Source organism: Bombus pyrosoma, linkage group LG2 (genome assembly GCF_014825855.1).
Source record: "Bombus pyrosoma isolate SC7728 linkage group LG2, ASM1482585v1, whole genome shotgun sequence".
In the NCBI taxonomy this organism is placed as follows: domain Eukaryota; kingdom Metazoa; phylum Arthropoda; class Insecta; order Hymenoptera; family Apidae; genus Bombus; species Bombus pyrosoma.
This window is the reverse complement of record NC_057771.1, coordinates 7,888,985-7,915,404: the sequence shown is the minus strand read 5'-3', so window position 1 is coordinate 7,915,404 and position 26,420 is coordinate 7,888,985. Positions and strand designations below refer to the sequence as shown.

The window sequence follows — 26,420 nt, the reverse complement described above, 5'->3', positions numbered from 1 at the left end:
GGTATTTATAGAGTGATAAGATTCCAGATGCTGGTCGCAGAAAAAAAAAACTTTTTATTACGAAATCCAATCATTTCGTGCAAGGAAGCGTTGATAACGTCTGCATCGATATACGATAGAACGCGTCGTAAATTATTTACATAAAAATTGTTGTGGTAGCGTATAACTACGTGTTTATTTCGTGTTATGTCTCGTTCGATTTCAGTCAATAGAAAAATCCGTATGACGGCTTACGAACGCTTATGATCATACGAATACAACAGAGCCTTCTTTAGAACAACAACACGGCTTATAATTTCCTCCTATGATTAGGTAAAACAAGCGGAAAAATTGCCCAGGCACCCCGTCATGATTCTCGATTTACTTTGAACAACAAGGTGTCGCAAAATCCACGAAGGAACGAAGGAAAACACGTCAACGACAAACGTCTCTTTTTCTATCTCGCCCCTTCCTCCCCCCCCCCCATTTATATGTATGTATCTTCTTTCGCTTCGTTTCGCTCGCATTTCTCGAGATACGCAATAACGTATGCCATGACGTTGAAGCTGACGCGTGTGCGGGACGAAAACAATGGTTACGATAACGATGATGATGACGGTGATGACAACGATGACAAGCAACGCATGAACCATAACGACGAGTATGATACGACTCGACGTATCTGTATATCCGTACTCTATGCTTATCCGTGTACGTTTTATGCAAATTCTGACGATGTGACGAGTGGAAATCATATAGCGAGGTGACCCTTCGTCCGTTTCAACTTCGACGAAGTTACGATGCCGGTGCTGTAAATAAAATAAAAATAAGATTATTTTTGTAGGAAAGGGAAATTACATTCACCTGCGTTAGCTCCTCCCGCGAATTCGGGAGGGTTTGATTAAAAAGAAATTATATTAATCTATCTTTTTAGTCTTTTTAGCTAATCGTTATTTTTTGTAAGGGGAGCTTGCTCATCCCTTCTCATTTTCGTCGAAGTTTCGACGATTCGTAGCAAAAGTTCTATTCGTTATTATTATTTTATTATAATCTACTGATGCTAATGAATCGATTATTGTTACTATCGTTTTATCACTTTCCATTGAACAAAAGTTACGGAAACTTCGAGAGCAGAAGTATAATTAAACGGTAGAAGTTAATGCTCTGCTCGAAGTGCGGTCGTCGTGAAACGTACGGTAAAGATGCGAAAGCTTGGTCGTTAGAAAGTTAACGAGTGTCGGTTCTAGTTCTCGTCGATGAATGTCACCGTGAGCAACGGTGGTACACCTGGTACGCGATCGATGGTACTATTAGTTGACTATCTCTGTAAACGTTACTTGTGACTGATGACTAGATTTTTAGTCCTCTACTAGAACCACAAATTTTTACAGCTTAACATACCGTACGTGATGAACTTCGAACCAGTTATCGGGCGATTGGGAGTGACGTTCATTGTAACTTTCAAAAGTAAAACTACCTTAGCTAGAAAATTAAGTTGAAAAGAAAACAACGTTAAGAAAATTAACGATAACGGGAAAAGAGAAAAAAAAAAGAGAAAGAAGAAGAAGAATAATGAACGGTCGAAATGAGCAAGTTGCCTTTCCATTTCTTTTGAGAGCGACGTGGAATACGTTTCGTGAGTGAAAAGAGCAAAGATTAATTAAAAAATGGAAAGCGGAAGTAGCCCAGTTTCTCTATGATAAATGGCGAGAACAGATGATTAATCCTGCAATGAACAATACGTAATCGTATCAGCTAGAGTAATAAAAGAAGTAGATTACCTTCAGCGGGTGCGGGTGCCGGCGCAGACTCTGCTGGGGGTGCAGCTGGAGCTGGCGCTCCCTCCGCAGGTGCAGCACCTTCGGCTGGTGGGGCTGCTGGTGCTGGTGCTGCTGGGGTTCCTTCCGCTGGCGCAGGTGCACCTTCAAAAATTCACGTTAGTTTCTTACCAAGTTTTTGTCACAAACACTTAGGGTTAATGAAATTAACCCTTCGACAAGATGTAACAAAATGATAGAAAACTCAGGTTGCCAGATTTATAAAATAATTCAGTACATATCTTTGTATCCTTAGGATTTCCTAGATTTCTGCTATTGGATAGAAAAAGGTATATAATTACAACTTTTTCTACAAAATAAATATTGATAATTGCGCTATGTACGATAACTTTTAAGATATGAAACGTATGGCACAGTAAAACATCGACCATCAGATAACTGATTAATCACACGGTCGATTATGAGCATCGATTAACAAAAAAGATTTGGGGTTGGTTCCTTGTAAGATTGGGAAACAAGGGCACAAAATCAAACCAATCGTTACCTCCGTGTTGAAAGATTTCTATTTAATATTAAAGGATGGAGACGTGCAAAAAACAAAGACCATATGCAAAAATAGGACAATCAAAATATACCAATTGGTACAGGTGCATTCTAACAATATTGGAAAATTGCAACAGGTACTCGGAAGAGGAAAAAGGAAGAAATTGTGATCTATGCGGAAATAGATTCCTCAACCTCGAATATTTAACAATGAACTGCAGTAGAAACTGAAAAAGATGTCAGGTTGGAAGACGTAATGAGCGGAAGACAAGATATAGGAGGATCGTGGAATATTCCGAGAAGCTGCAAAAGAAAAGAAAAGAAAAAGACAAGGTACAGGCAGACCAGAAAGAGTTTTAACAAGTGGAAAAGATGCATTAGGTAAGACAATTATGGGTCAGAATAGGTCGGAGTGTGAATGGAAGAGAAAGAAAGAGTGAATGGACAAATAGATTTATACGTATAGGTATTCGTGAACCAAGTCTAATTCCTGGTCGTGGAATATATATGAAATGGTTCAAAATAATATGCTCTCATATGAAAACAAAGTTATTCGATTATATCATCGGAATAAACCGATATAACGTGTGGCATGATTAGTTCGAATTATCAAGCTCCTACTGTACTGATTGTAGAGCTCGAGTCTCTTTGCAGTTAGTTTAAATGGTTAATTACCATCGTATCGACTGAAAATACGACTTTGCAATGACAAGCGAGGAGTTAGACTGAAAGAAAGCTAATGTCACAGAATCGTTTGCAAATGAGTCGTCATAAATGGTATGACAAGATCACCTTCTGCCGGTGGTGCCGCAGGCGCGCCTTCCGCGGGTGGCGCACCTTCCGCTGGTGGCGCACCTGCCGCTGGCGGTGCTCCTTCCGCTGGTGGTGCTCCTTCCGCTGGTGGTGCAGGAGCTGCACCCTCAGCAGGAGGTGCACCATCGGCAGGAGGTGCACCCTCGGCAGGAGGTGCACCTTCAGCAGGAGGTGCGGCCGGCGCGCCTTCCGCTGGTGGCGGCGCTGTTCCATCCGCAGGAGCAGCTGGTGGTGCTTCACCTTCCGCTGGTGGTGCCGCGCCTTCTGCAGGTGCAGCCGCCGGTGCACCCTCTGAACAAGTACATGCACCTCGCGTTACTAACACTACTCTATTCTAAGATGGAATGGACAGACTGTGACAAAGTGCGACTTGTCCTCTGGAATTTCTTTCGCCGTTGATGGAGCACCTTGTCCGCATCGTTATCATGAAAGACGAAAACACATGGAGATTATAAAAGATAATAAATGATATTGATAAAAGACTTTTAGACCTTCAGATCCTTCAGAGATGTTGCGGAAGACCGCAAGGGAGAAGTTTGATAAATCACATTTTTCTGTTTTTACAGGAGAGCAATTGAAAAAGTCAGTACGTTATCGATTGATCTCGTTTTGACAACAAAACTAAGCGCTACGTGTCTTCAATAAAGTAAAAATCTAATTAAAATAATTCAAGCGGTATGGTACAAAAGAAGAATATGGAAAATAAATTCTCTTAACAGGAATCGATTGTTTTTTTTTTTTACAAAACTTTGTAGATTTATCATGTCGTATTTAAATCGCTTATATTTTTAATTTTAGTATCTAAAGAACTCTGTCAATGTAAAGAATTGTTTCCTTTTTGATCATGTTCCATCTGCTAAAATAGTCCTTTTAGTTATAAAGCGACATTAAACTCAGCGAATCAAGAAAAACAGATTTGCCATACTTTTCCCACTTAGTCCAAAAATTATTATACTGTTATTTTATACTGCCAGATACAATAATTACTGTAGATTACGTGATACGCAGTTCACTGACCTGCTGGAGGTGCTGGCGCTCCTTCTGCAGGTGGAGCACCTTCCGCTGGCGGAGCTCCCTCAGCAGGAGGTGCTGGTGATGGCGCTGGCGGTTCTGGCGATGGCGTTGGAGCTGCTTCTGGCGGTGGAGGTGCAGGTGTCGGTGATGGTGTTGGCTCCGGCTGTGGCGATGGTGTTGGTGCAGGTTCCGGTGTCGGTTCTGGAGGTGCAGCTTCCCCCTACGCAAGAACACCCTATGGAACTACTGGACTACTAAAATTTGTACCACATACGTATACTAATAGCATACAAAATAATTACTGTACTTGGTATGCGAACCATCTCTTCGATGGAACATTGCTTACGTTTTGCAGTTGTTTATAACTTCGTTTCAAATGCATGTGATTCAAAGGTTAAATAATACCGTAGAAAAATCATAAAAACCGTAACAACATTTATCTTGTACAAGTAGTAGAAGGCAGTGCGATTTAATTCAGCAAGACCTGTAGCACGCGGTCAGGATAAAATTACATTTCCATCCTCGTAGCGCGTCGACGACACACACGCATTAAATTACGCGATTTACGGTCACCGTGCACATTTCGCAAATGTAGTCGCATTAAAGCGTCGTTTATAGATACATCATTTGTCCGGGCGAACGATAATAATGCTTTATGTAACGCTCAAGAGCTTGCGACGTGGAGCCATCCTCTCCCGTAGCTATTCGATAGCGTAAATCAATGATCATTTGCGATAACGAATATTGTCAAGATAATTAAACAATGGCGCCGTAACGATAAACGTTGCTAGGTAATTTCAATGCGCGTCCGTCGAATGAGTTTCGTGTGCACATCGTGACTGCTCGCGTCCCTTGCATATATAATTCTGGTCGCGTGTTCGTCTGAAAACCTGGATGTAGAATTTAAGCGAGAAATTGGCTGACGAACTATGGTAACGATCGAGGTACTGTAAACAGCGTTATTTTTCGAAACGCGACGAATCGCAAAGTAATAACGAACATGCTGCTCGGGAATGCTATGTTTAAACGTAAACAATGTACAAATGTAGCGAACATTATATCGAAGCTTTACAAATGCAATAGCGAATCGTATTTAAGCGCGAATGTGCGTGTTGAACCTACCGTGCATGTACCTTCGTTGAAAATTAAATTCTGTTAATTTTCTTTTTCATTCTCTTTTTTTTTTTTGTGAAACATATAAACAAAGATTGGTTAGAAAAATTAATTAAAAGGTGTCAACAAATTTTTTAAATGACACAGGAGCTTAACGTGAAGGTTCGATTTCTTAAAGCATCGTCGATATTTATAAGACGTGGCGTAAAATTTGCCGGTAGAATGTGCACGCCTCACTGTGCGCTCTGCCATTCTATACGCCTCGTTGATTCTTTGACAGGTTTACAGTCTTGCCAAAGAGCGAACGCTGGAACGCGGCAAAAATTTGATTTCTCGCGCGAAAGCTAATGATCGCGTTCTAATTGAGCCATTGGCGGAATTAACAGCATTATTTAAATGCTCGATCTTAATATTCACTTCGATGCGACACGAATGCAATTAAGATTCTTCTAACGTTGAATTTAATCAAAGGCCGACAGTTTTAAATACACTCGACACGGTACTCATCTATATGTAAATTTGTTGTCCTAGTTTAAAACCGGCGTCTTCGATCTTACAACATAAAACATAAATGATTATACAGGAAGAACAAAGGGATCGTGGTGTGTAGGAGAATGAACACACAGGCGCAATGTATTTCATTGTCGTTAAATATTTTGCTTTACAATTAAAATCTTAATTAACGATTCCCTTTCTTTCTTGCTATTCCATTACGTTTCATTTCTCCCTTTATCCGGTTCACAGAGAATTGCATCAACATGTACAGTAGGATTAGCGTGTAAAAAAAAGAACATTGACAGACGGAAACGTGAACGGTACAGGGTTTCTGTTTCTTTTAAAAAAATATACATATACATATCTTGTAGACGAAGAGAAAGATAAAAACTGGTCAGTCACAAAATTCTGTACTATGGATTAGAACTCGGACACGAAAGATATTCGATAAATTCTCGATAATACATCGAGGAATCATCGCAGACGAAACATATAGACAACGTGTTCTCTCTTTTGCGTGCATTTCGGGAGTTTTCTTTCTTAGACGTTAAGTTAATCGAGACGATGATGAAAACAGAAAAAGAAAAATAAAGACAGAATAATAGAAGCAATAACGAGGAGGTTTGTTGCGTCGAGTTATGTTATCGGATGGATGGATGGACGATCCCTTCTCGAAAACGTCGAGAGCGCGTGTCAATAGCCTCATGCCTCCACCTCTTCTTCCTTTACCTTCTTTTCGTCGCCTTTCTTCGACCAGTCGGGTTTCTTCTGCAAAAGTTCAGAAAACACATGTGAGATGGTCGCAGTTTACGAGCATAATTCGGTCAAATTTGCACACGCTAGGTCCGGGGTTAGCGCCATGGGAAACTTTCGCAAAGCAAGGTAACAACACGTAGGTGATACTTTTGCACGGAAAATATCCTCTGGTGAGGAGCGAAAAATTCGTCGCGATAAATTATTAACAACCGCTCGTGTATTTTCGTTACGACGCTTCTCGTGCATACGTATGCGCTTACATCGCACAATCGTGGCTCGAAACTCGTTGAATTGAAAGTTTCGGCTGTTTAAAACAAGCATCGCCAATTGAATAATCTCCGATGGAAGTTGCGACGACGTGTGACCTTCTCTCTTTATCGTCATCCAAAAAGCCGTGCAGTATGTTAGTGAAAAGGAGGCGAGAGAAGAGTCCGGTGTGAAAAAGATTAAAAAGAAAAAAAAAAAAGATTCGTCGAGGTTTCCTAGAAAACATGGAAATACTTTCGCCGAGCTGGTCGTTTCCAACGATAAAAACTTGTAGCGAAAAATACGGAAAAAACTTGCTAAGGAGAAAAACGAAAAGAACGAAACGTCGAAGAAAAAAAATGTAGAAATTCGATGAAACCAATTATCGCGTTTTTGTATCGTTAAGGGGGCCCAAGCTTTCTCAATCTAATCCTAGAGTTTCCTCTGCTTCGTTCCTTCACACCATCCCTGTAATCTATATCATATCTAATACACGCACTAACTGTATTCTCATACTAGAAGCATGCCGATCTACGAGTTGATCGTATAAAGCTTTACCTTATCTTTTGACGCGTTCTGCGAACATAATGCAAGAGCAACATCATTAGTCAACAGATAAGACATGGACAATTATTAGAGCGTACATACTAATTAATAACTTAACGATTAACGGGTCGCTCGTGATTCATTCGATCGATCCAAGTCCTTGTTTCATTTCCAAGTCGCTCCTTTCGATCGTACAGAATGAATCACGTTCGATAACGAATGGCGCGATCGAACCGTGCGTCGAACATCGCAAATGCTATTTCATCGCGACTCTACATGTCCGGATATTTTTAATGCGAATCGTGACTTATTTTAGAATTGCATTCTTTGTATCGGGCGGTAAAGAATAGACGATCGATGCACGGATCGAAAGAAAGATTCGGACGGGACAACAATCCTACACATGTACAGCCTGGAAGCATGGCAGCCGAATAATGGCGGTAAAGGCAAGCTGCAAAAGAGCTTATTGCATGTTGGAAAGAATTTTAATTGAAAGTGATGCGCGCGACGCTTTCGCGGCTGGCCATCGTTTTACTTTGTTTTCTGTACGTTTTGCGTAGCACGCGGCTAATTGTTTCCTAAACGAAGGTACTTTTGCATGAAGGAGCCTGGCGCGAATAACGAGATCAAACAGAAGATAAACGAAATGGGTGCAGACAGAGTCAATGAATGAATAATTAAAGAAGGTGATAGAGAAAGGAGGGAAGAAAGAAAGAACAGGCACTTGTGAGTAAAGCGCTTCTGCGATTACGTACGAAACGAAGAAGAAAGTCTGTAAGTCTTAAATATTAACTTTGTAAGCCATTCTCACCTTTTTCTTTTCTTTTTTTTTTTTTTTTTTATTTTTACATCGCTTCTTTCTATTATTTATTACATTTCTTTTCTCTCTTTTCTTTTTTTTTTTTTATACCGCGTATTGGCTCTTTATTACGCAATTACCGACATTCTTTGTGAAATGGCATTAAAAGTAGGATAGAAGAAAGGAGAAAATAAAAAGTAGACGCGTTAAAAGCAAATTAGGTACGATCTCGCGAATAACCCACGGTATTGTCGTCGAACACACAAGACGGATAAAAGAAGAAAGATCAGTGGAGCTTAAAGAAAAAATTAGTGGAGCAGAACGAAACGATTCTCGATAACACTCGACCCATTCTTATCGGATATTCCGTAAAATCGTCGGGATCGCATTCATCCACTGCGTTTTATAGAGGAGGCGAACACATTTTCATATTCGCGCAAGATCGAGTCTCGTCGAGTATGGTTCCTTGTGCAAAAGAAGTGAATGAAAAAAATGTATCAGAAAATATGTCGCTGAATGAAACGAAAGAAAATATCGAGGAAAGAACGAGCTACGGTCGAACAGGGTGGAAAGATATAAGAAATGATGTTCGAGAAAAATTATTTGCCTATTTTCGACATGCACTTTCTTCGATCGTTTATTAACACAACATTCTTTGGCGTTCTATTATGTTTCCTTTTTTTTTCTCTCTCTCTTTTTTGCTCTCGTTTGATGGCGCGCGCGAAAATTCGATTTCAAAAATAATAACTTTGGCTTACGACCTAATGCAATTCATACAACGAGGAACGGTTTATAGAGGTACAATAAAATCAAGAAAACAAAACACCACCGGAAAAATGGAAGAGCGTTTACAAACGGTTCGATGGAAAGCGGTAAACAGGTCACGTTAATCAACGCGAAATAATATAATCGCGCAAGACGACGAAAACGTTCCCTCCAGCTATGTTTTTTTTTTTTCTTCGCGGTTTTCCATTTCTGTTCGCGTCGTATTCACGCGGTTCGGTGTGTACGTGTTGAAGCTCTTTTTCGATAATGTATTATTATTACTTGATTGCCCGTATACGCGTGTGATTGTTCTTTTTTTTTCATGTTTTCTTTATGTTTTTTTAAATCTACTTCTTCGTCTGCCACTCTGCCTTCTCGGACTTCTTGGGCTGTGGAGAACAACACAATTGCCTAGTCAACTATCGCTACTACTGGGGGGATTTTACGTATACGAAAAAAAGGATCAAAAAGATGGCGTGCCTTTCAGGAGATCAACTGGTTTCATACCTGATACGTTAAATTCCATAAATTCGAATAATATGACATTCTCGCAATGTATTTACCACGAGAAAGACTCAGGCTCGAATCAAATATAAAAGCTATCGGATATAGTAAATATTAATTATTATTATACGTATTCACGGTAGAAATGTCGAACGCATGTATCTTTGTATTTGTTTTGTATATTTAGTTTTATTACATTGCCGAAAGATTAAAAAAATCGTCATAGATACCGCAAACACGAATCACGGTGATTAAATCGTTTGATCTCTTTGAAAGGACGTCCGAACAAATAATTAAAATTCTACTGATACAAGGAAAAAACCTGCCGATTGGGTTTTATGCACGGAAAGAAAACCAGAGCCACAAAAACTGTCTTTCTCATTGGCTGGAAAAAAAATATGTATACAGACCCACCCGTCGTATGGGGAAAAAATTCAAAACGTCCGCGTTAAAAAAGATGAAAAAACCACGACTTTTATATCATGAGTGGTTCGTAGAAATATAAGACTAACTTTTACGTTAACTCGCGTGAAAGGAATGTACAAAGGTTAATCGCATCTTCGTCGCGAAGTCTTATATTTCCGCGTACTTTAGCCGACAAACGGAGCACATAAATTGATAGAACGGAAGAATTCAAAATAGACCATCGACGGGCAGGGGAAAAATGTCTACTTAAAAGTACACAGAATTTTACGACAATTTCCGTTGTCGAAAACGATCGTCCTTACCTCCTTGTCCTCTTCCTCGAGGGTGAATTCCTTCTTCTTAACCTGTTTAAGCTGGTTACGGAAGTTAAACTCGGCCGCCTTCTTCTGCAGTTTGGCGAACTTGTTTTCGTACTTGGAGACTTTCTTCAGCGTGGGTTTCATGCTAACGACATCAATGGAATATTATTAGCAAGTAAAACGTGGAATAAGTATTTATCGAACGATAAGAATAGCCCCATAAATTGGCAAAGAGAATGATCGATCGAACATGGAAATGGTTACTTACAATTTACCTCGGAGGTCGTTCACCTGGCTGTTCAAGTCCGCGATCTGCAGCGAGCAAACATCGTATTAGATTCACGTTTCATCCAAATCGGATAAAGATTATAATCATGCGTGCTTCTCGTCGAAATTGTACCGCGGAACACTAGGAAATCGAAGAAACGATCCTCTTAGGCAACTTCCATTAGACCGAGAGAACATTCGGAAAAAAGCTTGGAAAGTCGAATCGAGTAGACTGAAAGTAGATTATGCTCGAATCAATGGTCATGTTCCCAAAGGGAGATCGTTTCTCCATGTTACTATAGAACGGGGCAGTTCGTGCTCACGGAAGGGACATTCATCCCCGTGGATGGTAATTACATAAAAAAGAAAAAGAAAAAGAGAAAAAGAGAAGCGTCGAGTGTTTCTTTTTAATCACAGTGAACATGATCTCAGTCGCAAAAACACACACACACACACACACACACACGCAACACTGCATAGAAACCATGGAAAGCTTCCACGAAACATTGGAGAAATAATCGAAATCGAGCAGCAATCAGTTAAGCGGACGAAAGAACGAGAACATAGTACTCGAGCAGAAATTAGCATGCGACCTGCGTGCCAGAAGCAGGCGGGATGGGGTTTGCATACACAGAGAGGTTTCGCGGCGGATACCGAGATATTCGGTTAGCAAGTCACTCGACGAATCGAGATTGACAGTAGATTGGTTTGCTGATTAACTGCAATGCCAGGTAACTGTGATAGGATTGGAACGATGGGTGAAGAAAAGGCTCATACAGTCGGAGAGCGGAGGAAAGATTGCATTGGAAAAGTATAGACGAGGTTGTCGATGTACAAAGAGATGTAAAAATAAAAAGAAGAAAGAAAAGAAAAATAGAGACGCGGTGAAAATAAACGACCAGCGAGTAGATTAAAGTTGTACACGTGTAGCCTCCTCGATATACCCCGACATACGGTGCAGAGAGTAACAAGCAAAGTCAAGCTATCGTTGGATGAAATTGAACGATTAAATTAAACGCTAGTCAGTCGTTGTTAACACGTTGCTTCGACAATGCCACGATCAAAAGCCACGTTCTTCCGTTTACATTGAGCCGAAAACAAATACGGCTTTGATGGCTGTTGTTTAGGGGAAAACCGGCAAATTTATGTAGCTCAAAGCTTTATGTCGTGACACATTGACCGTGTACGGGATAGACATGGCAAACGATAAAAGATTGAACTGTACTGTAACAAATTTCATTCACTGCGATTTTGATTAAACGTCAACGGCATGTTCGCTGCGGTGAAACGAAATGCATAACGCAAATTAAATAATATATTATATATATATATGTATATTTGTATATATATACAATACGACTGTATGTATATCGAATAGTTGTTCTGCTCCTAGTAAATCGTTTCAACCAATATTATCTTACCATGAAGGTTTTCCCATCCGAAAAGCGGCCACTTTTTTTCTAAGGATCTTTCAAACAAATTGATTTTCTAGTGTCTTTGAATAGCTTCTGGTAAAACTTCCTCCGGAAGCCACTTGTCGGATTCTCCGCTCTCTCCCTGAGAGACGTTCGAGTCTTTCCTTTCTCGTTCCCTTTCACCTTTACGGTCGTCGATGAGAAGAAGAAGACGAAGCGAGTCGATCAAAGGGAGAGAGAAAGAGAGACAGGCAGACAGACAGAAAGAGAAAGAGAGAGAGAGAGAGAGAGATGGAAGAAAGGACCGACGAATCACAGACAAAGTGAAACAAAGAGGAACGTAACATAAGGATCAAGGGTAGAAAGGATCAGCAATGATAGGATGTGAATTTCATTCTGGCCAATCAGGGGAGAACTGGTCACGATCAGCTCTTTATCCACAGAGGGTGAAGAGAAAAAAAGAAGTAAAAAGTCCACTACAATCTCTTTTCTGGACCGTAGGAATTCTGTTCCTCTCGCTGTTCGACAACCCACTAATTCTTTAGATTCGACACGATTCTTATCTCATCGTAAACGCGTTTCACATCTTACAAAATTATACGATTATCAAGTACATAGTTTATTAATCGATGCATCGTAAGTATATCTATCGGTATCGGTTATTTAATAATAGCCAGAAGGAAATATTTATATTTGAATAAATATTTTTATAGGAGGAACAGAGTTCCGCCAGAAAGGATCCGCTATTTACAGGCCCAATTGAACACCATGACAAGAGGACACTGACAGTCGGTGGTGCGTGCGAATCGGTGCAAAATCACTTTCGCTCGTTCCCATTTCGACATCGTAGACGCGTGTACGTGTTCGCTTTCACGTCTCTTCCACGGGACAACAGAGGGAGAACAAGAAGAAAAGAAAAGATCCGTATCGTTTCTTTTTATTGACATTCACAGACGAGAGGATTTAGAGGTGGCGGACTAATTTACACGGGACTGTTCAGACGAAAAGACAAGGGTAACAAATAAAAAAGAGAAAGAGGCTGGACCGGAGAATTTTCACAGCATGGCACTTCGGTCTCGTGATGTTTCCACTCGGTCTCGAGACAGTCCACCTTCGTGAGAGTTAACAGTGGAATCAAGATAAAAAAAAAAAGCGTGGTAAAAGGAGGTAACATACAACCAGCGTTCGATTATCTACACTTTTTTGGGGAAAGAGAAATACGATATAATACACGAGTATTCTGTTCAAACACGTAATCAAAAAGTTCAAGGGGCAGAGTTGAAAATGAGGGTCAGCAAAAGTATCAAAAGGCAGGTTTCCTTTTACATACCTACTCCTCTTTGCTTCAAATACGACATCGTGTTTCTTTTAAATATCCTCCATGTTTTTCCTTATACATATGTCAGCAGCGTACGTATGTACGGAATAATATCGATCATCGACGGATATGTGACCATATTTCGTTGGATTTTTCTAGCCAGACGAGAAACAATTGGTTTCGAATAATATTGCAGAGAGTGTTAATTTTCTTTTTCTCCACTCGCGGGGAATATGAAGTGCCATACTTCCTTTACGCGATGCAAAGACACAAGTATAATACAAGTGTCCCCGCTTTTATTTATCGAGAAAATACAACTGCAGTTTTATTATAGAAATCGATCGATTTGTTCGCGATTGAATATCGCGATTGGCCGGAACGAAGTTAATAGAAAATCTACGATGCGTATTGGCGTTGGTGCAGCGTGAAGAATTGATCCATGCTGTTAATTTAGATATCAGCCGAGCCATAGAGAATTTGTGCGCGCGTGTATTGAAAGAACGTTTGGAACTTTATGAAAAAAAAAAAAACAAAACAAAACGATTGAATAACGTGTGCCAGTTATTTCGGTTGCCGGCATCTATTGAGTTCAATTCTATTTCGTTTTCGAGTTATTGTTTAAAAATATTACACGCAGACATTGATAGACACCGATATGACTCGAAATACGGTGGAAAAATTTCTACGTTTCAATAATCGATTACTTTATTTATATACACATATCGTAAATAATTACAGAATGTCGTTAGTGGATATCGAAAGCCATGCGTGTTCAGAGTTAGGCAGACTTAAGAGAAACAGCAGAGCCACTTTAATAAACATCCGGAAAATCAAGCTTGCAAATTCGCCAGAGGAGAAAAGTAATGGATAGCAACAAGAAGAGAGAAAAAGATGGGAGACGTGAAAGGCGCGGAGAAATCAACAGAGAAAGACAGAGAGCGAGAAATAGAAAACACAATGGTAAAGCGAGCAGAGAGAAAACACGAAGAAGACGTGAAATGTACAGTAGTAGCCGATTAGCGGCGATAACGATACGATACGATTCTTTTTCAAACTTCCACTATTCTTCCGCCTATTTACAATACTTTGTCCGTTTCGTCTGACTTTTCCGATTTTGCACCGTGCACCCACGCACGCACACGCGCACACACACGCGCGTAGTCTCACGCACACGTTTGAATCTCGCGTGACATTGAAAGGAACCACTTTGGCCCCTTCGGATTGTGTTCTTTTCCCTTGACTGTATATATGTACAATTTTTACAAAAAAAAATATACATATAAAGAGAGAGAGAGAGAGAGAGAGAGAGAGTGAAAGAGAAAAGAGGAAAAAAGAATTGGAATTGAAAAGAGAAATGAAGAAGAGTCGAGGATGATTGTTCTATCGTCGGGACATCGCGAACATCTCATTTCACGATTCTTTTTCTCAGCGAGAACGCGTTATGCGGTCGATACAAAACGCTTGCTGCGATCACGATCGCGACGAAACGATCGTTTGGCAAAATCGTCAGACCAGTCAGAGACGTGAGCTCGAGAACGAAATAAAGGGGCGCAAGAGACGTTACACTCTCGCTTTTACACATTGGGATCGACTTGACCCGACAAGCGTCTCCTCCATAAGCTTGCCCAGCCCTGATTCGATTCTCGCGAGAAGCTTTTATTTTATTTCCTTTGGCGAGTTAGTAGAAAGCTTAGAAAGCCTATGTCTGCGTTATACTTGTTAGAGAGATAGAAAGATAGAGAAACAGCGAGTGTAAATCAGACGGACGTATCTATACAGGTATAGATAATGTTTGTAAGAGAGATAAAATAGAGAAAAAGAGAGAGAGAGAGAGAGAAAGAGAGAGAGAAGAGAAAGAAAGGCGGTGAATAGAAGAGAGGAGGCGGGCGAATAAATCGACGAAGTATTATCAAGAAAGAAGAAAAAAAGAGTAAAATGGGGATAAAAAAAGAAAAAGAGCGATCGAGGAGTAAAGGGCAAAAAATGTTTCAATTGCGGCACTTCATATCCACGCGAAAAAAGAAAACAATTCGGTAGATTGTTTCATTCTACCCAGGAAACAACAGACGGATCGAATAAAAGGGTAGGTAAATTAACGAGACAGGACTGACCAAGATTATACAGTACAGAATAAAATGGCCGTACGAGGCGTCATCGAAATTACGAAAGTAGAGCAAAATGCCGGAAGCGAAATCGTATTTCTTTGTTTTCACGTTCGTTTTTGTACTCGCGTTGACAAAAAAAAAGAAAAAAAAAAAGGAAAAAAAAGAAGAGAGCGAGAGAACGCAGTCGTTCCTTTTCATTGTTCGATTTCTGGTTGTTGAAAAGCCACTCAACGTGTTCTCCAAGAGAAACATCGTGAAAGAGAGAGAAAAAAGAACTCAAATAGAGACGTATGTATATGTACAGAAAGAGGGTGGAACAACGAGAGACAACGCGAAGAGAGACATTCAGAGAGGGGTTGCACAAAAGAAACGTGCGGCTGGCGGTTGCTCTCTTTCTCCTCGCATTGTTCACCGTTTATTTTTTCTTTTTTTTTTTTTTTGCTGCTTTCTTTTATTTATCTCCTGTACCTCATAGTCCCTTTTCCGAACTTCACGCTCCAAATCCCACTTCTGACCCTCACAAAGGTAGACGCGGTCGTAATACATTTGGCAAATCTCCCTCAAATCGTCTACAAAGAACATGGAGTGTCTCTCAGATATCTTTCACTCACGTGATACGTTATTTTTACTAAATAGCCAGGAGGCAAGACGAGAGAAAAACAGACAGCTTCACACTTGTACATAGTCCAATTGTGCATAGATATATATGTTGAATTCAATTATCGCTTCTTTACAATTTCTTTCTTTCTTTTTTTTTTTAAATTCTCGCTTACATCGAGACTAATCTTTTCGATTTTCGATCTTCAACTTTATTAGTTTCCAACTATTACTGAAAATGGTAAATACCGAGCTCGGAAACTGTCTCTCGTTCTACTCGTGCGATAATAAAAGTCGCGCGAAAACTGAATGCCTAATCGTGTTGGGTATTCGAACCCGGCGATGTTCTTAAGAAACTGACACGAACGTGACCTGCTCTGAAATCTCTCCTTCTTTCGTTCAAATGGAAATTGTCCGATCGACCTCCATCTGTATCGAAACATAGACGAGGTTACACTCCGGTTACGTACCCTCGAAATTTCAATTCAGAACGATCGAGGAATCCGATAAGAAGTAACCGCATCGCGGCGAATACGCGCAATCGAATAAGAGCGTTCGATCGAGAATCTAAAAAGAGAACTCTTGGAATTTCTTTCGCAAAGAAGAAAAGGGGGTGAAGGTATCAAGAGTGAAATTTCGAGGGTGCGTTGACCCGGAGAAATAAGTACGTGGGACGATCGACCAATCGCATTATACGGTCGCAGACGTGGCAAAGTTAAATTAAATCAAAAAAGAATCACGTGGGAGGCCAGATAAAAATAATCTGTGCAGGAGACTCGTTAGGTTTTCTTCAGGCGAGCCGATCGTATTTACCTCGAATTCTTTCAACCTAATTTGCCTCTCGAGGTCAAACTTATCGCCCTCGAGCGCGTATAGTCTGTTCCAATATGTCGAACAGATCGTCTGGAGCTCGGCTAAAAGAACAAAAGTTTCAGGATGGAGAGAAAAATGCAGAAAAAAAGATAACAAAAGATGGAAGGATGATTTCGACCATTCTTAATGACGTGATTAAAATCTCTTGTGTTAGCGATATGTAAATTTACGATTATAAAATGACGAAAGAAAAACAGAAAGGACAAGAAAATCTAGAAGAAGATTGCATCTTCTACGAGAGAAAATAATACATCGAAATGTCTTCGTTGATACCGTTTTCGTTGAATGACACGACCGACAATATCTTACCATTGACGTTGTTTTCCTCGTCGTTTCTATCGAAATTTCACTATCGTTATACTACTGTACCATGGGTTTAAATCGCGGAGGGGATAAAGAATCAAGGGATATAAAAGTGAATGAGATTCTCGCGTTTTGAAAGCAAGAAGCACGAAGCTGACAACTGCGTGAACGTTAACCTGATACGAAAGAGAAGGAGTCGAAGGGAAAATGAAGGAAACGTATTTTCGGAATAGTACTGGCGCCACAAGGTGGTCTAGTTGCCTACGCGCAAATAAACGAAAGAAAAAAGAAAGAAAATCGTTGTTCTACGTGAAATCGCTCAAGATAGGAGGACTAGGTATTCAGCATTATGATATTATTTGACATCTACTGGCTGCGATTCTACGAATCACGCGTGCCTGCTGCTTTTGTTCTTTCTCTAATCATTACGTACGCTCTAGGAAGACGTTCTAAAACTAGTCAAAAGAAATGTTGCGAGTGCTACGTTAGAATTGCTGCAATTAGATGTTTCAGCCTCGATGCCTAAGTTCAATTCGTCGTTAAAGGTAACAACAGCCGAAACTTCAGTTTCGTTTAGGACAACAAAAACTGATTATTATGTTGAGCGATTGTGCTAGCAAAAATGTCCTTGCGTACTAATGAGAAAAAAAGATTCAGAACAAAAGGATAAGAGAAAAAAGAAAAAAAAGAAAACACGAAAAGAAGAACGGAAAGAAAAATATTCTGTTCTCTGCTTTGTTAATTGCAGCGTCATCTGTTTTGTTTTTTATCTTTCTTTTTCTTTTTTGTATATCGAAAACTTTTCGACCTCGAAATCCTTCTTGGCGACTTCGTACTCAAGGTCGTACTTTTCCCCCTCGAGAGCGATGATCCTCTTATGATACTGGATCAGAATGGACTTCACGTTAGCTGTCAAAATTCCAAGTCACCTTGAAACATACTCCTCTGTTTTCTTCCAAGCAGTATGATCGATTTTAACCAGTAATGTATCTTTTTTTTTGTTTTCTCTGTTAGACACTAAGCGTTTCGTTGCACGACGATAGTTGTATTATCGATCGACTTAAAACAAACGAGCGGCCGATACATAACATTAAAACATAAAGTAGTTTATCGTGTCACGTTTGTCGCTTTGTTAACCGCTAAGGACAATGTGTCAAAGCAGGGACAAGTGTGGCGGTGAGTCTGGTATCAAAGCTGAAATTTGTCAACGACGTTACGAAGTGTCAGCGTTGCTTTCGAGTATGTCGACCCCCAATCGAGTGTCTATTCGATTACAATCACGAGTGGAAAACACGATATAACTAGAAAATTGAAAAGGGAATGGTGGCGTGAACATAGAAAGCAATGTGAAAACGATTAAATACGTCGGACGTAGAAATACACGCGGGAAAAAAGTGTCGAACAGAAGCACGCGTCTCTCGAAACCAAACGAGTTACCATTATTATATACCGTGAGTATAACTCCATCATACACGAATATAGCGTTTTCTGGCGACAAATTGTGAGAACACAATAAGTTAATACGTGTATAATCCACGATTGCTCAGCTTACTATGTATAAAATACGTCGAGGTAGCATTAAACGAAGAGCAAAGACGATAAAACGGTAGATAGATCGCGCGCACAAATAAATGCGAACAGAAAAAGTTTTGCGAGAAAGAGTAACAAAGATAAAGAAGTATAGAGACAGAGAAAATAGCCGTGTTATGAAAGTGAGAAAGATCAGAGATATAAATAAAACAATAAATATTATAGAAACACGGAGAGACGAAATGCGAAGCTCGCGACACTTGCTCGGACTACGCGAAAACGATCGCGATCACAACGAATTACGTTTAGCAAAGAGTTCGACAAGATCTTACATTTGAAAAGTTAAAACAAAGAAGAAGAAAAAACGAAGAATAATTTTTACACTTCTTTAAAAAAAAAAAGAAGAGAAAAAATAATTGAAATAAAAAAAAAGATAAAAATAAAAGAGAGAAAAGTGCATCGTCATCTAGACGATAAAAATACACTTTGGTTACTTATAAATAATCACAATGTTACGGTTGCGTAACACGACCGATCCACCAAGAGTTTTCGAGCACTTTGCCAAACGTATCCGAGGCTGTTCGTCATCGCAAGTGAACGCAACCGAGCAAGCGCGGCACATTACTCAAGTGCAACAACATTGAGCATCGTTACGGTGTCGTGAATGCCTCGTTATTTGCACGTCTCGTAATGTTCTCGCAACTGATTCTCTTTCTCGTAAGTACCTCGTAGTCCTTCTTCTTCACAACATATTCGAGGTCGAATTTTTGATCCTCCAATGCTGTGATCCTATTGTGGTATTCACGCAGCACGCGCTTCACGGTTTCTGTGTGGATCAAGGTGAAAAAAGATCGGACAGAATTCATCATATTGAATTTGAAACAGCACGAGGGAATATTCGAGATTCTCGCTGTTAAAGCGAACGTTTAAACAAATTAGCAGCGTCGCGACGTCGAAGTGTCCGGCTATAATTTATGCACGAACGTGGAAGAATCTTGGGGATGTAATTCGTGAGATTCGGCCAACTTCAAAATATCCTGTGTGCTCGAAAAACGAGGAGATGGCCTGCGAACAAGTGTGAGCAGGACGAACGAAAAAATTTCGGGCACGACAATCTGTCACAGCGAATCGAAATTGCTTCACCCGCGTGTATCTGTCGATGTCAGACAAAAATGAAATTTCTATAGACCTGCGGTAAGGTGTTGTTCGATCTTCGACCCTGACCGAATTGTTAGCAGTCTAACCACGCGCCGATGAACCGAGAAAAACGCGGTTATAGTGTTATCGAGTAATACATTTTTGGAAAATTCTGAAAGTACCTTCGCTAGCGTCGTCCACGTTCTTCGGCTTTCCACAACGTTCCTCGATAATGCGCCTTCTCTCGGCTGCCTTTCTCTCTTGCTCCTTTTTCAATTCCTCGGCGGCTTTCTTTCGCAGCAACAGCTAAGGGCGCACAGACGAAAATACTTGTCAGAACATGATTCGATAAAAAGAGTGGAATTTCGTTTGGAGAAAACTTTGAAAATTCTACAGATAAAAATTGACAGACGAGTGGTTATTAACTATAGGACGAAAGCGTTGAAAATGCTTTCGAAAGAAAACTACGTAAAATTTCTTCAAATGGATTAGAAGCTTCCGAAAAAAGGATCTTTCGATAAAATAAATACGAAACTACATACGAAATTTTATTCTTTTTTTCAGCAAGCAAAAAAAAAAAGGATTTGCGATTATCTTCAATTTTTGAGGAATTTTTTAACGATAGAAAAAGCACGATTTAATCGCAAAATAACGGGAACAACGCAACAGAGTTAAATATAGGAAATATAAGTTTAAAGCTAAATTGCATAAAAATAGGATGGTCGTGAAATATTATCCGAGCATCGATTAAACATTTATAATATAGTAGAATATTAGCAAAGAATAGAAAGCTTACCCTAAGCTTCTTCTTCCTGTCAGGGGTCATGAAACCCTTCTTCGCCTTCTTGGCTTTGGAAGCCTCTTCAAGGCGGGCGCGGACCTCCGCCCTCTTTCGATCCGTCTCCGCCTGTTTCCTCTTCTTTTCCTACATTTTTTGTATTGTATGGACTCCCTTAAAATATCTTATCTGACAATAGCCCGAAGCAACGTTTAACGAAGCATCTCGAAAAAGTCTCTCATAAAGAAAAGATATTTAAAAATAATATAAACGAGTAAGATAATAAAAACCGTCGATCATTAGGGAGGAGAAAAAGAAAAAAGAAGAAAAAAAAAAAGAGAAAATAGATGTAAATGATTTCGCAATTTTCGACGCGGTCTGCAACGAGCCCTTAATACGAAAATTATTAGAAAGATCATTCGATTATCTCGACAAGTTATTGAAAAAGTTTCGCGGACAGGGCCGTCCTTCTTTTCTTGACTTTAAGTTTCACCGATAGTTTCCCCTATAGTTTCCCCTTTTCTTACGTACATCCTCGAGACGTTTCCTCTGTAAAGGGAAATAAAAAAGCCATCGTGAGAAAAATCGTTCCCGTGGATTCCGTATGAGCGGAACACGAAGCATTCGAACGGATACAATAAAATCATAAAAGAATTTTCAAAGAGCAACGTGTTTCGAATTCCGCATCTTGAAAGAGCGCCAAGCGTTGAGAAAGCGATATCGTTCGCGTGATTTGCGATATAAAGTGCGCGATATCGTTATACGTCAGTCGACGATACATCTCGATTAATTTATGCGTTTGATTCGTACAGATTGGCATCAAGTACCATGCAATAATTCGCGTATATTTTAACCGGTAAATATTGACCAATTGAACGAAATGAGACATAACATTATGACATAACATTCAGTGCATAATACACGAAGGATAGGCGCGATTAGCATGCAGCTGTCACACAAGGACGTTATACGTCACAGGACACAGAAATATTCTGTGTTTCATGCGATTATATTATCTACGTTACCTCAGCTTTCGGATTACTAGATGGCTCGTGCTTGGAGTTCTAGTCTACCGCTACGTAGTCATACTAACGACTATTCTTAATCGAATTAATAGAATAGTAACAAATGTTAGACATTTCTACAAGGTGGAAAAGAACATTAAATGGCACGGAAGAATTACACAGGCTGTATTTCTATTCCTTTCCCCCTTACCTAATATATTACATTGATTTACATTTAGAACGAACTTCTGCCAAGATTTATGTCGCCGAAACTCTGACAGAATTCCAGTATTTTCTTATCTTAGTAGCAATACCTTCCGTGCCAATTCGAATGCAAAATCGGGACGAGGACAGGAGAAGACAAGTTGTAAGGAAAAGTTGAAAAATACAAGTTACAGGGATATCGATGGTATATTTTTACAATCAACGGGAACAAGTCGCGATAGGGAAGAAAAGTTAGGAGTTACTGTGAAATAACAGGAAAGGGATAGTTGATAGAACAAATAAGGTACACAGGGGAAACACGACGCACGGTGGTAAATAAGGTTGAAATAGGGGCGAGAACCTGACGATAAATCAGAAGAAAAGTCCACCCCGCGTCGTTCGTAATATTTCCGGATCTATCCTTTATTCTTCGGGTCCCGATGAGATTTCACGTTCGAAGGATACTACACGTACTTTTGGACATGTGAAATAACCTATCAATTATTGATTGAAACTTTCGAATATTTTTCTTCTCGATTTCGCGGGAATACCGATAACGTTGGCTGAGAAAGAGGATTCAATCTGTTATATCCTCGAGAAGCTAAAATCGCGTTAAATTGATCGAAGACAATTTCTTCCACGGGGATAGACCGTGATATTACGAGAAATCCAACCCTTTTTCGCAAGAAGCAGCGGATAAGAAGGATATAGAAGAAACAGGGGTAGAATGGAACGTCCGAGAAAGTTTCTAACGAAAGGAAAAATTGAACTTGTGCGGTCTCCTCGTTATTCCGTGAGACAGTGTGAACTAATGCCAAACTGTGTGGTTCGTCGTCGACCACTGTTCACATAGTCACGTCAATTTTCTACTGTCGAGAGAAAGTACATGTAACAGGACTCGGTCGGTTGAAGCCCCGGTTCTACCAAGACTACGTCGCCAACAAAAACCTCTGCTATCAATTATCGATAATAATTGATATTTAACTTTCAAGCAAACAAGTTACTCAAAAAAGAAAAAAAATTAATCCACGAAAAAGAGATGCGAGAAAATGTTAAAAATTCTATTCTAAGGTAAAAAAATCGTCCGTTCTTCGAGGTTTTTCTGTAAAATGTAGCACAGACGGAGATGTGGTTTTTTGGATATCAAAAAATGGACGTTAATTACGTTTTCGTTCGAACTAATGATCGTACCGATGAGAAACAACTACAATATTTTTACAGGGATCTCACAAGCACAAAGCTCACAAGCAATGCGTACCTTTCAATGCCATTAACTTTACTGCACGGTCCCAAGTAGACGGAAGATCCATCGTTCGGCATTTCCGTGTAAAGTCAAGAAACAGATGCAACCGGTAGTCGTAAGAAGAGAAACATAAAATAAAGAGAACATTTTAGAGATATTAAAGCCTGTAAATCCTCGTGAAAACGTCTTAGAACAAATAACGATACGAGGAAAATTTCGAATATTCGAAACTCGAAGCTTCGTGTTATTTTTGTGACTCGAAACTCAGGTAAATGATAATTTGTATAAATAGTTTGCCAGAATATTCCGAATTTACCATACGAATATATTTTTATTTCACTAATAATATTCCATAATATTTCGATTAAGTTTGTACTTAAACTCACATTATAATGTGATCTTCCGAAGAGAGATTTGCTAAGCTTTTAATTCCCAACAACATCGATGCTTCTTTAAACAAAAAGTGAGAAGATAAGCGTTCCAAGTTTCGAAAGTTTCGACACTTTGCAAAGTTCCCGATTCCAGTTTCGCGAGTCTAAAAATCAAGTTTCCATCCGCTTCTGGTATAAATTAAATTTTCCAAGATACCCACCTAACCTCATCGTCCGCCATCGTGGTACCTGGCTGCTACACCCGTCTACCTAAAAATAAAGCGTGCAAGGTGTTGTTTCACGAATTCGTGGCAAAATAACAATAACGTCGCGTTACGTCAACGGCGTAAATACGATCGTTCCGACGACACGGATAACCGAACGAAATGCAAACATTACACGGGTTTAAATATAAACTGCGTGTAGAGAACGGGGAAGAAGTGGGTTGAGGAGAAAATTTGCGAGCACGGAAAAAGGGGGGAGGGGAATCGAAGAAGATTTCCGATTGCGTCAGTGGATAAATTTTTCTTTCGTTGGCCGGTGATAGCCGTTCCTGCAGATCGACGCGATAAATCCTACATTCTGAACGTAAATTTTGCCTCTCGCTGCACGATCAGCAACGGTATAGAATATCCGGGGCTCGAAAATAGACGCGGACCGTCCCCACTTTTCGAGCCGTGCGTCGCCGAGACGTCGCTACGTCGACGATCCAAATTTGGATGCAACGACCCGGTAGATCGCACGTCTCCTCGAGACTCCAACTCGATCCGATGGCGAAAACGGGAAGGCAAATCGAACTGGAGAAAACGAGAAACGCCGCGGGATCGTTCTCGTAGAAACGTTATCTCCTCCGCTATGAAAATTGTTTCGTTAAAACTGAAATTGAATGTAAAACAAAATGTAATCCTTATAGATGAAATAAAAGAAAAGAAAAAAAAAGAGAAAGCGAAAATATTGAATTAAAGATCGTCGATATTATAGGAGATATTACGAAATCCAAGTACGTTCAAATACGAATATTAGGGTACATCTAATCATTTTTCTTCCTTGTAATATTGAAACAAGAAAATGTAAACGTGAAAAATAATACGTGGAGAATGATGAAACGTTAGAGAAGACTTCGTTGATAAATGAGAATACGAAAGCTCAAAGTAATTCATTTCCTTGGCAAACATCTTACGTGCCGACGTGGTCGCGAAGATAGTGAATCAGAAATAATGTTTGAAAATAGATATCAAATTTATTGCACGCTTGAATTGTATAACCTGGTCGTGTGCAACAGTAACCGTACTCAAAATGTTATTTGTCCTCATGTAGCAACGATATCTTACTCCTTGAATGTAGAATGTACTCTTTCACGAATATTTCTTCCTTTCTTCAGCTAGAAAATCTAGAGTTTAATAATAAAATTGTCCTTTGATAATCGATCTTTTCTTTTTTCAGCCGATATATATATATATCAAAAACTATAAAAAATAACGAAAAATCGTCAATTCACAGAAATTTCATTCCATCACTGGCAATTGCTTTATATGTATAATGGACGATCGCCCTCGCTAAGTATAGATTCCCTCTCGTTCGAACCATTCCAAGACACGTCCCACCGAGACTTCAATGTGTGTCTCGTCTCCGATGTCAAAGAAGATCCCGGCACCGTAAAAATAGAAAACACGCAGAAGTCTACCTCGGATGATCCACGATAGCGAGACCATCCTCTATCAACGAGAATCGCGTGCTCGTTTTTTCTTCCCCTCTCGAAAAATCCAGCATCCTAGCGAGACATCGTGAAGAAGACACGCCATCGCTGTTCTTTTCCTCGCATGAAATTGAAAAACGTGGAGGAAAATTGACGAGAGACAGAAACGAAGTCGCAAGATTCGCAAGCTTTTTTCTTGCAAGAGGCGAATGATAAATGGCGATGACATGGACGCGTCTAAAGTTATATTGGTCAAGAGGATATTGGTAACCGCGACGAATACTGGTACAAGGCTGTTTACGTAGATCCGCGCGGATTCACGTAGCAACCGAAACGATAATGGAACGATCACCAGCGACTTCTACTTCGAGCATATTCATCGAAGAATTATGAAATATACAGGAAACTGAGTAGTTTAATCATTTGAAATGTCGTATGGGAAGTGTAATTGTTTTTCCTATCCTGAGGAGGCTTAAAGGCGATTCGAATATAAATTCGAAGATATAAATTCGAAGAAATTAAGGAACACTAGTACGAATTTCCAAGATTTCCAATACAAAGAAATCGTTCAAATTCTTGAAAGTATGGAATATATAAGAAATTAAATAATTTGATTATTTGAAATACGAAATACGAAAGAAATATTTTTCCGATCCCGAGGAAATTTAAAACGATTCAAATATAAATTCAAAGACATAGAGATCGAGACTAAGAGGCACTGGTACAGATCTCCAAGATTCACAATTTCTTCGAAAGGAAAAAAAGAAACGTTCACCTCTTCGCGAAAAGGAGAAATTAGACGAATCGAGAGTACAAAGTCTCGGTTCCTGTCACTGGAAGATCACAGACGTAGGATCTCACACGAGGCCGGTTTCCGCGGGGAACGTCACAATCGCTGGAGACGAGTCGAAACGTCGGGCAACACTCGTGACCTTGAAAATAGTCTCTCTGTTAAGCACACCTCTCACTGGCACTCGATACCCGACGAAACGAGAAGCGACCTCGCAGAGGTGGTCGGTTCGAAGAAGGAAAATCCTTCGCGTAGTCAGCCACGAATCCTGAAGTGAATCACGAGGATCGTGCGACGACGCGTTCCAGGCGGCTCCCGGCCGAACATGACGATTGAGCTTACCTTGAGAAGAACTTTAGCTGGCTACGACTGGCCAACCGGACCTTAGGCAGCTGACTGTGCGATCGTGAATCCCTAGTCGACGTCGTGAACCTCCATCGTAGGCTGTTCACGTGGTAGTAGCCGACCAATGACGACTCGCCATTGGTCGCACAAGCATTTTTAGGCGAGAGCTATGCCCGCTGTGCTTGCTGCCAAAAATAATCGGAAACTGAAAACGGAGCCGAGCCTGCTTCGTCGTTCGTTCAGCTGCGCGTTCGATCTACCGCTTGTCTTCCAATACGTTTGATTAAGTATGTTAATCTAGCTGTTATGAGTGTCGTGAAGAAGGCGGGTTTCCTTCATTCCTTTTCATATCGTTAATGAAGGTCGAT

The 26,420-nt window shown here is 40.1% G+C and overlaps 1 protein-coding gene across 21 annotated transcripts; it reads right to left on the bottom strand.

The window, feature by feature from the left end:
- Nucleotides 1-28: 28 nt before the first annotated feature.
- Nucleotides 29-26,185, bottom strand: LOC122575579 (troponin I-like). 21 transcript variants are annotated; one of them, XM_043744697.1, is made up of 15 exons: nt 26,050-26,185; nt 23,448-23,491; nt 20,931-20,948; nt 20,418-20,546; nt 19,804-19,927; nt 19,210-19,310; nt 10,345-10,388; nt 10,080-10,221; nt 7,296-7,313; nt 6,465-6,503; nt 4,131-4,347; nt 3,093-3,404; nt 1,761-1,901; nt 1,381-1,461; nt 29-788 (listed from the first exon to the last, which is right to left on the bottom strand). In XM_043744697.1, the coding sequence occupies exons 2-15, from the start codon at nt 23,460-23,462 to the stop codon at nt 775-777; spliced, it is 1,395 nt and encodes a 464-aa protein (XP_043600632.1). In that variant the 5' UTR covers nt 23,463-23,491; nt 26,050-26,185; the 3' UTR covers nt 29-774. The 21 variants fall into 21 exon arrangements, with proteins under 21 accessions (XP_043600632.1, XP_043600641.1, XP_043600664.1 ...); XM_043744706.1 differs by lacking the exon at nt 19,210-19,310 and adding an exon at nt 17,763-17,863; XM_043744729.1 differs by lacking the exon at nt 19,210-19,310 and adding an exon at nt 16,592-16,692.
- Between the last annotated feature and the right edge of the window lie 235 nt (nt 26,186-26,420).

What these genes read in the sequence shown, in the direction of transcription:
- LOC122575579 (XM_043744697.1), bottom strand. An exon ending in AACGACCTCCGAGGTAAATT is followed by an intron (nt 10,222 to 10,344) that starts GTAAGTAACCAT and finishes TGATGTCGTTAG; the next exon opens with CATGAAACCCACGCTGAAGA. An exon ending in TGCGGCACCACCGGCAGAAG is followed by an intron (nt 1,902 to 3,092) that starts GTGATCTTGTCA and finishes GAATTTTTGAAG; the next exon opens with GTGCACCTGCGCCAGCGGAA.